General features: G+C 38.4%; 1 protein-coding gene and 1 long non-coding RNA gene across 2 annotated transcripts; one reads left to right on the top strand and one right to left on the bottom strand.

The window, feature by feature from the left end:
- Positions 1–4,857: 4,857 nt before the first annotated feature.
- LOC147320068 (uncharacterized) lies at positions 4,858–7,690 on the top strand. The gene is made up of 4 exons (XR_015131204.1): positions 4,858–5,156; positions 5,359–5,445; positions 6,144–6,212; positions 7,060–7,690. It is a non-coding gene; the product is annotated as an uncharacterized LOC147320068 (long non-coding RNA).
- A 2,874-nt stretch (positions 7,691–10,564) lies between these two features.
- Positions 10,565–16,964, bottom strand: LOC147320069 (endothelial cell-selective adhesion molecule-like). Its single transcript, XM_086307594.1, has 7 exons — positions 16,910–16,964; positions 16,391–16,542; positions 13,736–13,928; positions 13,476–13,631; positions 13,167–13,289; positions 12,155–12,290; positions 10,565–11,679 (listed from the first exon to the last, which is right to left on the bottom strand). Exons 1-7 carry the CDS (start codon positions 16,962–16,964, stop codon positions 11,142–11,144), a joined length of 1,353 nt encoding a protein of 450 aa, XP_086163720.1. The 3' UTR covers positions 10,565–11,141.
- Between the last annotated feature and the right edge of the window lie 321 nt (positions 16,965–17,285).

Raw genomic sequence — 17,285 nt, forward strand, 5'->3', positions numbered from 1 at the left:
CGAACATTCAGATTAGTGCAGCATAAATTCATTCATGAGGGGAAATTACAGTGAGAACATGTGGAAGCTCTGTTAGATGGATGCCATAGTGAGTTCAGTGCACTGATGTGACATTGTCCTGAAGGATTTAGTTATTCTCTATGGTTAATGAAATTACACTAATTAATTCATATTTATTATAAATAATCCTAATTACACATCTTGCTTCCGTGTTTGTGTGCTGTGTCACTAAATACATTTTAGTGACACATTTTATTTTAGTTTTATACATTGATTAATGACCTGCAGAATCGCCTTATCATATTAAGTGTCCACAATTGTCACTTAAAGTCGAACTTTATGCTTTCTCACTCTTGAAAGTGATTACATCCTTGCATTACATACTTAAGTTTTTTGCTGATAGGTTTCTAAAAAGAAACATGCAGATTTAAAATATAACATGCAGCTTTCTATATATGGATACATAAAAACACTTTAGTTGTTACATTTATGATTAATGTATTTGAACGTAGACACAACACATTTGTGTCGGCCTTGGCTTATTAAAGTTCGTGTCTTGAACTTTGCCTGTGTGTGTTTCAGGTACTGCACTCTCAAAGACTGAATCAACCAGCATTGCAGCCATGGGTCATTGTGAGCATCACAGGGAAGGTTGAAGCCGCCCACTGCAGCTGTATGGCCAGAGTCGCGGAGACCTGCACCCATGTCTCTGCTCTTCTGTTTAAAGTAGAAGCAACAGTGTGGATCTGTGGCACAAGGACTGTTACAGATGAACCTGCATACTTGATTTTGCTGGGTAATATGACCAAGATACAGCCAGAGGTTGGCCATAAGATAGACTTCTCCTCTTCAGCTGCCCAAAAAAAGGCTCTCAATCAAAACATAAACAGACCATCTGTAGTGACAGGTAAAAGAAGCCGTCCTCAAAACAGAAAAATTCACAGGCACAGACGGTATCCACGCGCCTTCACGTCTGCAGTGCCCGGTGGTGCTTTCCGTGGCTCGTTACAAACGATGTGACATATATGAAGTCGTAAGTGTTCGTGTATTTAATATCGTACTAGGCAGATTTACTGCATTACCATTTACTACACATTTACCTGTGTATGGCTATTGTCAGTACATGTTGCTCATTGTAAACTTTCTTTAAGTGTGTAACATTCACAATGATACTGTTGATGGTAACATGTATGATTCCAGCGTACCTGACAGGGACTATTGACTTTTTGTACACAGTTGATTATGTAAAGCCCCTTGCATTGGATTCATAATCAAGTTCACTGATTGACTACCCTGCAGTGCTGTTTTCCTGTATTCCTGTTTCATCCACTTTAATGAAGTGTCCTGTGTTATAGTAACAGTGAGTTGTGGATTCACTTAATGAATGCCTAAGTTGGGCTTTAATCTGCCTTAGACTTACTGATCTTCTTTGAATCAGCACCACAATAATCGTAAGGGCACTGACAAAACATACAAGTATAAATAAATAAAATCTATAGAAAGAGAAATATGTTTGATATGTTTTTATTAAGTTGCACACAAATAGCATTCTCTGCCAACAGGCTCAGAAGACAAAACTATGTAGAAACTGTGGAGGCAAACTTCTTTTCTCATGTAGTAATCACATGTTTAATCATATCACATTAGTTATAGTAATATCACTTTCTCACTTTACTATAGTAAGAGCACTCCCATCACCAGTTTACATGCATGTGGAATGTTAACACAGTGAGGCCATTGTAATGGGAGACGTTAAATAGATAGTGGGATGATCCTAGTGTTTCACTGGGATGCTCTCTCCACATTGCAATGTGTTTATTAAACCCACTTCAAATCAAGCTCACTGGGTGTGTTGCAGGTTATTGTTAAAATTTCCATAACAAAACACATAACAGACCGGAACCACAGAAGCAATGTGTACAAGCAGGTGGCAAACACAAGTTTTTGAAGTATTTGTACAACACATGCCTCTGCAACAGCTTCAGTGTTTCCTGGAATTGATTCGGAAACAATAACAAAGCTAATATCTATCTGTTATGACAGTCAAATTTCCCCCAAATAGTCTTGGTTGAGGTCGAGTGACTGTGAAAGGTATATGATCACAACATTTTCATAATGAACTATTCAGTGACCCCTCTTCAAATATTTTGTCACAGGACAAACATAATCTCTCATAGCATCTTTGTCGTGATTTTACAACTCTTTGACCTTTGACAAGTGGACCCTAACATGGCAGCAAAGTGCAACAATGTCTCTTCGTGTGCGGGTCAAGAGTTCACGGTATGCATTTAATTTCTTGCATGTCTGTAAATGACTAGTACAATGGTATAAATAATCCTTCACATTTTCCAGTATAAAAGTGGAAAATATATATAAATATAAAATAAATATATTACATCGTCTCATCGGGGCAACCTAAAAGACTCCTTTTATGGCTAGTCTTTGCACATCATAATAACACAGAAGAGAAGAAAGCAATTCATTCTCGATTGCTCTTAATTTCAGGGGATTTTCCAACCTGTTTTGGTTCAAAAGAGCCAAAGGAAAATCCTCATCAATGTTCGAGTGACAACTACATGCTTTTATTGCATGTGCACTGATAATGCTTACTGTCCTGTCATTGTAAGTCAGTCAAAATACATAAATAACACGTTGTGATCATACTGAAGACCACAGACGGCAGTCCAGGCATCAGGTGAGATAAAGGAGCTGGAGACATCACCTGATAAAGAAAAAAAGAGAAATGGAAAAGAGAAGTCTCCTTTATTGCACATTTTTCACCAATCACAAGCCTCTTCTCCCCCCTTCTGCCACCCTAGACTTTTGACCAATCACCGATCAGGATGAATTGCATTACTGGCTGATAAGGATACGTTGAAGAGGATGGATGGATAATAAAGCAACATGAGCATAAATGAAAGCAAAAATATTATGCAAGCATCAAGGCACAAAGGAATTTCAATTGGCTTACAAAAAAGAAGCCAGAACAGCGCAGCTAATATTACGTAACTTTAGGTGGCACAGAAGGAAATCCTGTGCTCTAAACAACGGAAACAGTTAAGGGAGATGAGACAGAAAAAGAGGGGACACACACACACACACACACACACACACACACACACACACACACACACACACACACACACAAAGGTACACAGAGGACAATGACACAGGGGGAACCTAACCTAGACTTATTTGCACATGTGTGACTTTCTTAGTCTCAGACAATTTGCATGTTAATGATCAAGGAACTGACCTCACAGCCGATTGTTTGTCAGTGGTGCTAGTTTCAGTCATTGTGGAAATGTACTGTTTAAAAGGTTGGGGAAACCTGTAGCCAGCTGAGACTGAAGAAGTGACTTGGTTGAGTGACAAAATGTTTCTCCCACTGAAAACGCTACGTTGAGATTTACAGAGTCAATCTTTTGGGATCTTATAAGGACATTTTAAAAACTTACTCAGCATGGTTGTTTTTTGTGGGTTTTCCTTTTTGCTTGTTTAAGAGAATAGTAATTGTATTTTGTTCATTTCATGAAGAATATAATCTCTGCTAACAATGTAGCTGCGATTGACTGGTGTTCCCTGAATGCCTCACATACAGCTCCAGGACATTCAGCCAAGAGTCACTGATCCAACTTCAAGATTTAAATCCCGGATAAGCACATCTGGTGTTTAAGACTTTGCTGCTTCCCTGTTGGCTACTGTAATTTGTTACTTTCAGGATTTCCTAAAAAACAAAGCAAAAATGACAGGGAACAGAAAGGGAGAGCATTTTTCTCCTACACTGGCTCCTCTGCACTGGATCCCTCTTAAATACAGGACTGAATATAAAATACTATTTTTACTTCTAGAGTCTAATTTTTTTACATGACACTGTGCACTTCAGGACTTTCAAATATGAAGTTTTTTTTGTTTTTTTTAGAGTCAAACAGGAACTTGTACTTAGTCATGTTACTCCTGAGTGATCTTATGAAGTGATGATTTTCATCCATGTAACCTGACAAACATTATTGTTGTTTTGGTTAATTTTCACACACAGCTAAAGCTTTGAGCACTTTCCTAGTTTCTACTCACTCCGTTATGTGCTTCCATGTTTCATTTGAACTTCTTTGGTCCATCCACATAAATCCATCCATAAACACGAATCGATTCTGAATTTTCCTGTACCAGAAAGAGATCTGATGAAGGAGGAGCAGAGGGGAAAAGCTCTTCATTTATGTAAGGCTTTTCTCTGTTTTTGCACTTTTTTCTTTCAGTTGTAAATCAGTGTGAGTTTCTCCAGCAGGCTTGCTTCTTTCCTCCTCGTCTCCCATCCAGTACAACATGGTAGGCTGAACCTCACTGGGATTTATGTAGCACCTCTACAGCCTCATTCTAGAAAATTCATATACAATAACATTCACAGCTGTTTATTGCTGTATAAAGACTATGCAGAAGCAGAAGGTACTGGCTCATCAAACTCTCAACAGCAATAATGTAGACATATGAAGTTGGTGGGATTGTTGCAAAGCAAACAATCAGGCTGTGAAGTGTTTTAGCTTTATGGATATCAAAGGGTTGCTCAGTGAATCGACCAATAAAATCTGACACCTTGTGGACAGATGATACCATTACAGCTGATAGAATCACCGGGTTTGTTCTTTTTAGGGGTTATTTTTATGCCTCCAGTGTAACAGTGTGAGCTGTGTTGAAGTACTGCGGGTTCAGTAGAGGTCTCAGGACACCAGTCCTCGAGGCCTGGAGTTGCCCACCCCTGCTATAGAGGATGCATAGGTCTGATCTTGGAAAAACGAAATGTGTTTGGCAAAAAGATGAAGAATCTTTTTCAGTTCACACCAGGGGCGGAGCGTGGGGGTGGCTTACTGGGCTTAAGCCCGGGTTGTTTTGTCAGAAGCCCGGGGTATTTTGGAGTGCAATTTTTTCATAGTTAGATGCCTGGATGACAACTGTATAAAACAAAAAGTACACACAATATTCGAAGCACATAGTGCACACTGTGGGAATTTACGACTGTGCGTGAATCCCCCCCCTGATATTGGTATGATCCAAGCTCAGGCACTAAGCGACTGAGCGAGGGGGCGGGGCAGCTGCTGCCCGTCAGTGCGCTGTTGGAGAGACGGAGCTAGCCATACTAAGGAGAGCTTAAGTTTGACCAGGTACCAAAGCAAATCATTCGTACCGTACAAATAATGTAAATATGACGGTGCATCACGAAAGATTGATATCAAACTGATCACTTGACCAATATTACGTTACTTGCTCTTCAAGTGAATCAACAAATGGCGAAATGAAAAGCCGAACAAATGCTATTTTTTTTTAGAGATTCTTAGCTTACGTTTGTTTATTTCATATTTTCAGTTCTTACCCTCCCCGACTAAATTGGTTTCAGTTATGTACTGAAATATAAGAATGGACATTAGAGGGTTCTTTCAAAGAAAAACTCAGGTAAATGTTATTTTATATATTATGCTTTGTATGTTGTTCAGTATATTTGTATGCAAAACAAGAGGGATTTCAGTACACAGCAGGATATTCACATTTGTAACCAGATATTTACACTTTAGGGAGAAAACATAAAACATTTTTACTGCACAACATCAATTTAGAGTAAACTTTTGTTTTAGATAAATATTGAAATATATTTTGAATTAGTTATATGTCACAATAAAGAGAGACAGAGCTTTCTGTTTTTTATCACTTTCATCAAATTTAGGAGTACATATACACTAAGTTTATTGTTAATTAATAAGAAAACTCCAGACGATTCCATTCTGAGCTGAAGAAGCTTCTGATAGGTTAGTAGAGTCCATGTGAGTAAACAGGTGGCACAGCTGTGGATGCATATAAGGCAAAACACAGAGCCTGTTTCTGTGACATGGGAAAATCAAGAGATGTCAACCAAAACACCAGGAAAAGAACTGTGGAGCTCCATAAGTGTGGCTCAGTTTGAATACAATTTGGTGCCATTTGCAATTAAGAAATACAGACGATTTCTCTCTTTACTCTTAAAGTTAACAAATATGTTTTTTATATTTATCAATCTAAAAAAATAAACATTTAGTCTGATTTGATGTTACAATTAAAAAGTGTTAGTGTTTTTATCTGAAGAGTTTGTAAATATCTGTATATTTGATGATTGTCAGCACAAAGAGGGAGAGAGGAACAGAGAGGGAGATGGAGAATGAGGACAGAACAGAGATGAACAAGAGCAGGTGAGACACACATGTTAGTCAAATGGTTGTTTACCAAAAGTATCACCGTATCATAGGTACTCATGTATCTCATACCTAGTGTTTCTTTTTAGGTTTGTTATTTTTCAAATTCTATATTTATTAAGTTATGCAGGCTTGTTTGCACAACAAGGCTAAATAATTATATAAACCTTTCTCAATCTAAATATTGTACTTTGGTAAAATTAAAAAATAAATGTAGTGCAGGTCTATGATGATTTTTAGTGCTACTATCATCTAGTTCTGATTCTGGTTCTGTCTTTGTTAAGTCCCAAGTAGTCCTGATTTTGAACTGTTGTAGTCGTGTTTTAATTCTGGATCAGTTCTCGGTCTGGTTGAATTGGGGTTTAGTCCTCGTGTCTTGATACAGCCCTGATTTTGTTCTGCCTTGCTGCTTAATTAAAAAACTAGTTTAAGGTGTTCTGCACATGTGATATATATTTTTCCCTATATGAAGTCATTCTTTTTTGAACAAAACTCAAAACAGAGCCAATTAATCTTTCAGTCATTTCTACCCCCCCCCCCCCCCCCCCAAGGGAAAAAAAATCCCACATGCATACTATCCTTTTGGGCTAAGCCCCGGGTGTTTCAAATGTCTGGCTCCGCCTCTGGTTCACACAGAAAGCTCTGATCCCAGGATGTTTTTAAGGGATTGTCATACTTTTGACATCATTGTATTTGCTGATTATTCATCAGTTTTGTATCTGTTCCCTCTGTCCTCTCCATGCTGACCTCCTACTTCCTGTCCATCTCTCCACCTCAGCTATCTACTCAATTCCTCTGCTATCCTGGTTTGTGTGTTTACGTGTGTGTGCTTGTTTTTGTGCAGCAGCGGGACTTAGTGGAGATTTTCTGCCTGTTGGTTCCACACTTCCACACGCCTGTGATGACATTGTCCTGAACCGCTACTTAAAGGAGTGGCTGGTCCTCTCTTGGTGCTGGATTGTTTAATGACAGATCCTTGTCAGCTTTTTTCTAACAAAAAACGCCAAAGGAAAACCCTGTGTCCTTTCAAGCTCAGTCATCAATCCTTCCTTCCTTCTACAAGCTTGCCAAGAAGACAAAATTGGTAAAACTTGGAAAACAAGAATAAAACAAAACTCACAAACAGCTGATCTTTTTAAATTTTAATTGAAAATATAATACAAGGCATTTTCAATGAACATAAATATGGAAGATACAAGTGCACACTGCACATTATTGTCTACAGTTTAGGCCGTCTGTATAAGTAAGCATATTTGTTTGGCCACCAATTTGTCCACAGCAGTTATACAATCCACACTGGTTTATAACTCAGTGTGATAGTGAGCACTTCTTTCACTTTTCTTAATGTGCTTTTTATACATGTACAATATAAAAATAAAGGCTTGCGTTGAATACATTTGAATGTCCATAATGTACACTTTTAAAGGACACAGAGTCTTAAATGCACAGCAAACAGATTTCCTCTTTTCTTTCAACTTCCCTCATGAAATCTTGACTTTAGTCTTGAGCTTATATTCTCAAGTGGTTTGCATGAGATGCTTTTACAGTAGGTTTTCCTTCAACCTCATCAGCCTTCATCTCAGAATGTCATGTAAATAATTGTAAAAATATCTGTGCACATTAACCAAAAGCTTAAATAACAAACATATGCTCCAGTGTAATTACACTACAGCAGAATATGACCACACTTTCTTCTCTTTTCCAAATCGAAATCATATTCAGTAACAACAGACATTACAAATAGCGCTAATGTGTAAAAACATAATAAATAGTTTTAGTTCTTAACTAATGAAAAGAAGTTCTGGAATCATTCAGTGTATTAAAATGACCTTAGCTATTTGGATACATTCTTACAAATGTGATTTTTACAAAACAGTGCCTCCCTCACAGCAGTTTTTATTCAAAATATGTCCACACATTTTGGAAATGGAAAATAGTTTCTGAACCAAATCTAGTTTATTTGTTTCAGATTAGAAGCAAACTGAAACACATTTGTTAACTTCCAAGGTGCATAAAGAAAGTCTAAAGAGGTCGAGATTCCAGGAATATCTGTAGTGCAAGACTGATGGTCCTGCAATAATGTTGATGGAGTCTTTAGGTTTTTAGCCAAAAACTCCATCAGCTTAAATGAAACTTGATAAAATGGCTCAAATTTGCTGACCTAACAATGCATCTCGAGGCTTCTTAACAGACTTTCGTGCGCTTTACGCTTGTTAACATTTCCCCAAATATTTCTAAGTAGAATGTGAATACTTGATATACTCAAGTAAAGAAACTATAGAAATTTGTCAAATTTGTGCTACATAACTGTATATCCACAATTTTTTTCCAAGGAGTTTAAATACATAAGTACTGAAGTGTGGTGGACCATTTTGAAAGGAGACCTGCCTTATGGTTCTAATCCTGATGTGATGCATAGTGGTGCTCTGCTGCTAGCTGATATATTTGGTGGCCTCTTTTTGCTCTTCAGTTCAATTCAATTTTATTTATACAGCAAATCACAGTTGCCTCAAGGCGCTTTATATTGTAAGGTGGACCCTACAATAATACGGAGAAATAATACAAAGAAAGTCATATTATTGTTAGTTGCCCAACAGTAATATGACCCGCTTTGGCAACAGTGGGAAGGAAAAACTCCCTTTTAACAGGAATAATCCTCCAGCAGAACCAGGCTCAGGGAAGGGCGGCAATCTACCGCGACTGGTTGGGTTGTGGCAGATGGCCGGTTGTATATTTTTTCAGTTTCTTGATCCACTACTGGTCAAAGAAGGTGGCTCCTACTCCCTCTTGTTAAAAGCGAGAGCTTTATCCTCACTGTGCGGGACTGTGTGATCACCGGGTGTCTTTCTCTGCTATAAGCTCTTTGCGCCAGTCTAGAAGAACAGGTCCAAATAATGAATGTATGTAATGAATTTATGCTGATGACGCAGATGATGACTAAGTTACAAAAGAATGCCAACACAAAGTGGTAATAAAGGCAAACACGTCCCCTGTTTCTGTTGTCCATAAAGGCTGCACTCAACAACGTGCTACCAATTACCCCCCAAAATTCACATATTTACAATTTGAATGCTGCAGGCAACTTTAAATGATTAGTTATTAGCTATTAGCAGTGATGGGAATAACGGCATTACTTTTTTCAGTAATGAGTAATCTAACTAATTACTATTCCTATCGTTACAACGCCGTTACAGTTACTAACAAGAAAATGCGCTCCGTTACTATTTTTCAACAAACAGACGATTGAAGCTGTGTTCAGCTTACTGCATCTTATATCAGTTGCATGGAAGTAGCTGTAAGTAATGTGGACGCTACAGCGTTAAGTAGCTGTGCGCGCTCCCGCGGACGGTAATCATGATCACTGTCTAACGAAAAAGAGAGAGAGAGAGAGAGAGTTTTGTGACGTTTAGCGTGTTTGGAGTGTGTAGTTAGTGTGTAGTGTTGTGGATAGTTTTGTGTTGTGTGTCAGAACAATGAGGCGACTGCTGTCTCCAGGTAGAAACAGGAGTGATACACCTGCTGCTGTCAGACCTGCAGGTATCAGGCTGTGATGTTCTCCTTTATAGTGGACAGAAATTGTGTTTTTGGAGTGGCACAAATAATTTGTGTTGCATCTTATTGAATGCAGAACAACTGATTGTTCTGTAAATAGTTTGAAATGGTTATTTAAAAAATCAAGGTAAAAGGTAAATGGATGCAAATAACGTTGTTGTTTGCAAAACTTGTGCATAGGATTTTAAAATTGACAATTTATATTTGCATTTAAAGTTATGAAATATAATTCATTAAACATGTTTGTTGTTGTTACAGTAAAAAATATCACTTTTTCTACTCTGATTTTATGTTTTTTGTCTGATTTTAGATCAATTGTGTTAATACAGTATGTCAAAATGAAAACATAACTGGAAATTCAGACACGTGAGGTTGTGCTGAAAAGAATGATACCAAACAAGTAAACAGTTTTTAAAGGTGAAATGTAGAGGTCAAATCAGAAGTGGTTAAAATGGCCAATTATACCCTGGACCCCAGAGGGTTAAACATTTTTATAAAGTAACGCAATAGTTACTTTTCAAGTAATTAATTACTTTTAGAATATTGTAACTCAGTTACTAACAGTTACTTTTTTGAAGAAGTAACTAGTAACTATAATTAATTACCTTTTCAAAGTAACTTCCCCAACACTGGTTATTAGTACTAGTCAAGAATATAAGCAAATTTACTGTTCTGCAGTCCTAAACAGCTCAGTATTATCAGAAGCTTTTGCTCATCTGTATTTAAAGAAGTGAGTTTAAAAGCATTTTGAAATCAAGTTGAAAACCCAACAGAAGCAAAGCCAAAAAAAAGGATTAGGATACTTTGCAAGGGCAAACTTTATCACACAACACATTATGTTGTCTTTTGATGTCTGGTGCTGAAATAGAGTTAATAATACATAGATTAAACCCAGTGTTTATGAGCAACATTCTCCTTCTTAAACAGTAATGACCTATGAGTCCTTCAGGTAGTTTCTCTAAATAAAGACAATGGATAAAGTGTAGCATGCTGGTGCTCTTTTTTTTCCTGTCCGTGAGATTAGCACACACAGCGTTCCAGCTGCGGTTAGTAAATGGCAGGAGGAAAACAGTTTGGAAGAAATTACATTTAAAAATCTAAATATGAAAAATGAAAACATTAAAATCCATAAAGTAGAAAAGATGATACTGGACAAATGTATGAAAATCATATCTATACATAGTTTCAAATGTGTACAGTGCATACAGAGTACAAAAGAACTATAAGTAAGTATTCTTAAAGGAAGTAAACAGTGTGTCTGAGAGCTTGTTGGCATCAGTAAATGACCTTTCATTTTGAATTCTTTGCTAAATATTAAAGTCCCTTTGAAAAATCAGCAATTGATCCTTTGTGAGAGTATTCCCTTAGCTCATGCTAGACTAGAGATCCGGCCTGGTTCTGTGCAGGAACCATAATGGGCACGCCTCCCATTCGGGTGATGTTGGAGGCCATGATGGTGGAGGTGGGTAGTGGTGGCGGGGAGGGAGCGGTCTGGAGCTGCAGCCGAGGCTGGTTGTACGTTTGCGGCAGCGCCTGTGCCTGAGGCAACTGGGTGTAGCGCTCGGGTCTGGGCATGGAACCGCCATTGCTGCCGGCCTCGGGGGACAATGGCTGTTCACGTGGCAGGGTGGTGTTGTTGTTGTAGCTGTAATGGGTGGGAGTGGAGGCCCCTTGGTGGCGGGACGGTCTATAGCCGGCATTGCTGCCTGTGGCGGTGATGATGGATGCAGTGTCTGAGGGGGGGCGCTGTGGATACTGCTGCAGGTGGTGGTGGTGGTTGTTGTGGTGATGGGAGGACTCTTTGTGGTGTGGGCTGGAGGCGATGGAGGACAGGGTGCCATTCTTGGAGATGATGTCAGAACCCATGCCGCTCTTAGCCCATGACACACGCTTGGGAGCCTGAGCATCCTCCCTGTAGACATCGAGGTGCAGGATTACTTATTTGTGGCGTGTAGATTACTTTTAGAAATGCATAATTAGTTCACAGTAACACTGAAATGGAGTACTTCATTAAATCTTGAAACTATGGTAATTTGTTTCTGCTATCACAGGATATGAAAATTAAATCTGAAAAACAGGCTTCTTAAACAGGTGTGATAGAATCACTTTAGTTTGAGAAATGTGCAAGATCAAAATGTGCATTCCTGTGCAATTGGTACATGTCAAAAGTAAAACCTGGGTCATCTGCAAAGGACTAAAATGAATTTGATTCAAAGCAGCAGCAACAAGAACTTCATCTACCAACGCTGCCACTTATGACTTGCCTGAACTGACACTGTTTAGCACTGTGGCAAAAGGGTCCTGGTTCAGATCTGCTGGCCAGCTGAGATGCTGTTACGAATTTTAAATGATAAAATTCTGCTTGCATTTAAGCCACACTGACTCACTTGATTTCATTGGCCAAGTCATCCTCGTTGTTTCTTCTCCTTATCACGAAGACAAAAGCGAGGCACACAAAAAGGAGGAAGATGAAGCCAGCCACTGAGCCAACTGTGGCACCAACAATCACCCCCACTTTATTGGCTGGAATTAAAGAACATACAATTACTATCTCAAAGAATTTAAAAACACTTTTATTACCTCATTTCGTGTAGAATCAATAGTACTTGTACAGCACTGGCTAGAAAAGCAGATTAATGTTTTATATTCGAGTCATGTAAAGATGTCCTTTCTGTTTGACATAGAGATGGACTAATCAGGTGACCAGTTGTGTTGTGACCTAGCAAATCAGTTTTAAGCTACAATTCAGTTTCATTTATATAGGGACAAATCACAACAGCTGTTGCCTCAAGGCGCTTTATATTGTAATGTAAAGACACTACAATAATGCTGCGATGTTGATCACTAATTTACCGCTGTCCATTGTTTTCAGGCTTCTGCAACATTATATATTCCCAGGACGCTAGGTTGTGTTGGGCATGGTTGACTGTCCAGACTCATGTTAAAGTAAGACAAATTCAGCCAACTTTGACAAAAGTATAATTTTCTTAGCTGCTGAATAGAAAAGTCAGCTAAGCTAATGGTTACAATGTAAAATGTCACAGCCCTATGCTAGCAACGTTAAACATGTCTGGCAAACAGGGTTTGTTTTTTACTTTGAATCTGTGTAAGTCATGAGTGATAGGGGTTTATAATGATACTTTTGCTAAATTATTGTATATTTGTAATATTTTAATATATATGTAAGAAAGTTCGCTGCATATTCATTTAGTTTTCTTATGACGTGTCAGCAGTCATAAGAAATTAGTAGGATATGATCGTGTCCAACAGAAATAATTAATTACATCGATGCTCGCTGTTCATGCTTGATAATAGTGTATCTGAATGTGTGGTCCATAACTATTTTTCATCACTTATTTTTATTAATAAACCATAACCAGGGTTACACTTGCTGCGTACAGTTGGTAATGTGCAGGTCGATTGCGCAGCTCTTTTCTGCCACCGTGTTGCTGGCTGTGCACACGTATTTCCCCGACATGTTGCTGCTCAGGTTGTTCAGCTTCAGAGTGCCAGTCTTCTCATCTAACACAGCAGTTTACATGGAAAAGACAGTCAAACACACATGAAGACACATTATTTCACATGTATAACAGTTCTCAAAGATGTGCTAAGTGACAATCCCAAAAGACGGTGTGCAGGCTGCTTTTTCTATCAATAATTCACATTTATAGCAAACAATGACTCTTTGTTTTTTCGCTGTGCACTCACTGAGCATGGGTGAGAAGAAGACCTCAGAGGTGGGGCTGGTTTTCTTCCACTTGTACAAAGGAATAGGTTTCCCAGAGCTGGACATGCAGATCAGAGTAACATTTCCTTTTACCTCTGGCTTCCCTGTCATAGAGCACTTCGGAACAGAAGGAGGGACTGAGGGGAGAGGATTATGTAATGTTTTATTACAAGACTTTCTGTTTTACTGTTTCACAGTGAATCTGAGAAGTACAGCTGTGCAACGGGTGAATTTCCCTTACCTTTCACATCCAGGGTAACCGTTTCAGTAATACCATCATTAACAATCTGAAAGATGTAGCTTCCTGAATCGGACTCCCGGGTGTTGTTGATGTAGAACGACACATCTGATGATGGCATCTGATGTAGGAAACCGACACGGCCCTTAAACTGTCCGTCAAACACCTTCACCTCGTTGTCGGTGTAGGAGATGATCTGGACAGAAGGACAGAAAGCAAGCGTCACATGAAACAAAAAGAAGATTAAAAAAAGGGGGTTTTTTGGGGTCTTTTAGTACATAAAAGAAAGCACACGAAGAAGTAGTTGTGCATAACAGATATCACTGACCTGTGTCACTGACATCCAGGTCAGGGATGTAATGGACTTTGTATTTATCCAAAACATTTCCAGAGATTTATTTGCTAAATGTCCAAGTGCAAGACTTTAAAGAAAAGAAAGTTTCACTAACACTGGTAAAATCAGCAGTGCTTACAGAGGAAAGTTCAGGACATCTTCAACAACTCACCTTAGTATCACTGACATTGGACAGAAGTTAGCTTCACTGACTCATCAACCTTTACTGGACTCTACACAAAGTTTTACAGCCTCCTCCAAAGCAACTACACATGACGCATATCGGCAGGTGAGGTAAACAGTGCACGGCGGACTCACAGCCCACACTTTAAAAAGGTACGTTCTCAGTTTAAACATTGGACATGTTTTCTATGTTCAGTTGTGAATAAAATTAAATCTAACCTTCACATTTCCACCTATAAGGCCAAATTAAACAGTAATATTAATGTTCTTGAACCTGATCTATAAATTCTCAGCTCTCATTCTCTGCAATTTAATTAACACAAATTATGCAGGTCTGTATTGTTAGATAAATACTACATTCTAACGAATATGGCTCTTGTACAATAAAAAACAAAACACAACAAAAGAAGCCTGATATAAAACCTAGTTCCAGCATATGTATCTCTGCAGTGGAAGGGGCTGAAATACAGTATAAATAGAACGGTTCAAGGCAGATGCATCATTTACAGTAAAAAGTAAAGATGTTCTTAGATTAAAATCTGTTTTCTTTGAGTAATCTAGTCACCTGATGGTCTGGACCTTGATCACTTGCTGTAACTGATGGAACCTTGAATTCTGCTTTATACCAGAGAATCCTGAAGGAAAATCTCCTGCCATCAGCTTGTATTCTGAAGTTCAATTACATTTGAGTTATGCACCAGGAAAGTGATCCAGAACATAGCAGCAAAAGAAAACAACTTAAATCTGATTGAGATGCTTTGGCAAGACCTTAAACAGACCGTTTATTCTCAAAAGCCCTCCAATGTGAAAGAATTAAAGCATTCTGCAAAGAAGAGTGGGCCAAAATCACTCCACAGTGATCTAAAAGCATCATCGCCTGTTACCTTAAAGGTAAGAACGGTGAGGAGCAAAAACTGTCTGTTTAAAAGAGAAGATGAACTGAGGGGCTGCACCAAGAACTCATGCATTGGTATTTATGATTACTTTCAACTACAAATGATGCCAAGCAACTCTAATAGCATTCAAAAACAAAACCAAGAGCTGGAAAAGGCACAATAGGTTCTTGTCAATTATTTTCTCCATATTACTATTATTATATTATGCATAGGAAACATATATTAGCAGTTTGGAAAAAATATCACTTTGTCAAATTTTAGTTACTTACATAATTAGTACCATACCACCCCATTAGAGCACTTTGCTCTCAGACTGTAGGCTTACTTGTTGTTCCTAGTTCATTTAAAAGTAGAATGGGAGGAAGAGCCTTCAGTTTTCAGGCCCCGCTTCTGTGGAACCAGATTTGGATTGGGGAGACAGACACTATCTCTACTTTTAAAATTAGGATTCAGAGTTTCCTTCTTGCTAAAGTAGTACAGTTAGGGCATGATCAGGTGACCCTGAGTTATGCTGAGGCTGCTGGAGGATTCCCATGATGCACTGAGTATTTCTTCTTCAGTCACCTTTCTCGCTCACTATGTGTTTATATACATATTATTTCTAGTTATTAACCTCTGTCTCACTTCCACAGCATGTCTTATCCTGTTTTCCTTCTCTCACCCCAACTGGTCGCAGCAGATGGCCCCGCCCCTCCCTGAGCCTGGTCCTGCCGCAGGTTTCTTCCTGTTAAAACTGAGTTTTTACTTCCCACTGTTGCCAAAGTGCTTGCTCATAGGGGGTCATATGATTGTTGGGTTTTTCTCTCTATTATTGTAGGATCTACCTTACACTATAAAGTGACTTGAGGTGACTGTTGTTGTGATTTGGTGCTGTATAAATAAAATACAATAGAATTGAACAATTTGTCAGAGGGGAATTGCTCACTTTATCTTGTCTAAACACATACGACTCTGAATAGATTGCAGTTAAGTTTTGTTCTTTTATCAGTGAAAATGTTTTTACATTTAATGAATGTTTCTTCCTGTAAAGAGTAAAGTAAGGTGAGACACTAAGGGAAATAATAAAAAAAAAACCCTGTATCCTTTCCCTTCCTGAGTTCTCTTTCTTCCCCTAAATCTATTTGATTGTGATCCTCCTTTTGGATCATCTATCTGCACAGCACAGTAGTATTAGAAACCTTTAAGTCTTTTCTTGTCTTGGCTTGATATACAGTATATTAGACTTAAGTGTAATTGTTTCCTTACCATCTTCATCTGGCTGGTGTTAGGCATCAAAAAGTTCCAGGCGATACTCTTGGAATTTGGGTTGCCGCCAGTGTACCGGGCCTGCAGCTCCACATACTGACCCTCGATCACTTCTCCATTTTTCAGGGGTATTAAAAAGTTGGCCCATATGCCTGGATGAAGGAAGAAAGGGAAAAAATACACTGTAAAAATCACAGTTTTTTATTACTTTTATACACCACTGTACATGTAATCAATAATTGTAATCTCTATATTAATTTCTATTGTTAATCTCTGTCTCTCAGACAGTGTGTCTTTTGTCTGCCCCCCTCACAGCCAACCAGACGTGGTAGAAGAAGAAGCCGTCGCTCCCAGAGCAGAGGCTTCTTCCTATTAAAAGAGGTTTTTTTTTTTCTTCCCACTGTCACCAAGTGCTTGCTCCAGTTGCTAGAATGTTCTATGTAATACCGCAGGGTTTATCCTACAGTATAAACTGCCTTAATGTTGTGATTCAATTGAATTCTGACTCTGAATCATTACCTGTACAGTTGAAGGTGCAGCAGGAAACCTGTTTGGATTGTTCTTTGTTTCTCATGCCTGTTTCATGTTTGATGTCATATTTTTTATAATAAAAAGGTTATAAGCAGAATGATATTATAAGATTAATGAGGATCTGCTTAGCTTCTTTTTAATAATTGCCATTGATACTCCGTGTACAGGAGCGGAAACAATACTATTACGGGTGCAGTGCAGTGAATTACAAAGCTTTTTTTCTTTACTTTTTGCTTTTTGCTAATTATCCAGTGCTCTTCTGACTTGTTTCTAATTTCTTTTTACGTGTATCTAAATATTTGATATGGACTCTGTTTATTTTGTACTTTTATTTACTGTGTCATCAGAGTGACAGGTATCTGTG

The sequence above is a fragment of the Aulonocara sp. 'chitande type north' Nkhata Bay genome, linkage group LG10 (assembly GCF_057382095.1).
Source record: "Aulonocara sp. 'chitande type north' Nkhata Bay isolate Kocher_YH1m ecotype deep benthic linkage group LG10, A_spYH_male_GT1.1, whole genome shotgun sequence".
NCBI lineage: Eukaryota > Metazoa > Chordata > Actinopteri > Cichliformes > Cichlidae > Aulonocara > Aulonocara sp. 'chitande type north' Nkhata Bay.

Bases quoted from the DNA above. Each gene is read 5' to 3' on its own strand.
- LOC147320069 (XM_086307594.1), bottom strand. From the start codon at position 16,964: ATGAGAAACAAAGAACAATCCAAACAGGTTTCCTGCTGCACCTTCAAC. The intron at 16,543-16,909 runs GTAATGATTCAG...TCCTTCATCCAG, and splicing joins CTGCACCTTCAACTGTACAG to GCATATGGGCCAACTTTTTA. The intron at 13,632-13,735 runs GTAAGGGAAATT...CTCTCCCCTCAG, and splicing joins GGTTACCCTGGATGTGAAAG to TCCCTCCTTCTGTTCCGAAG.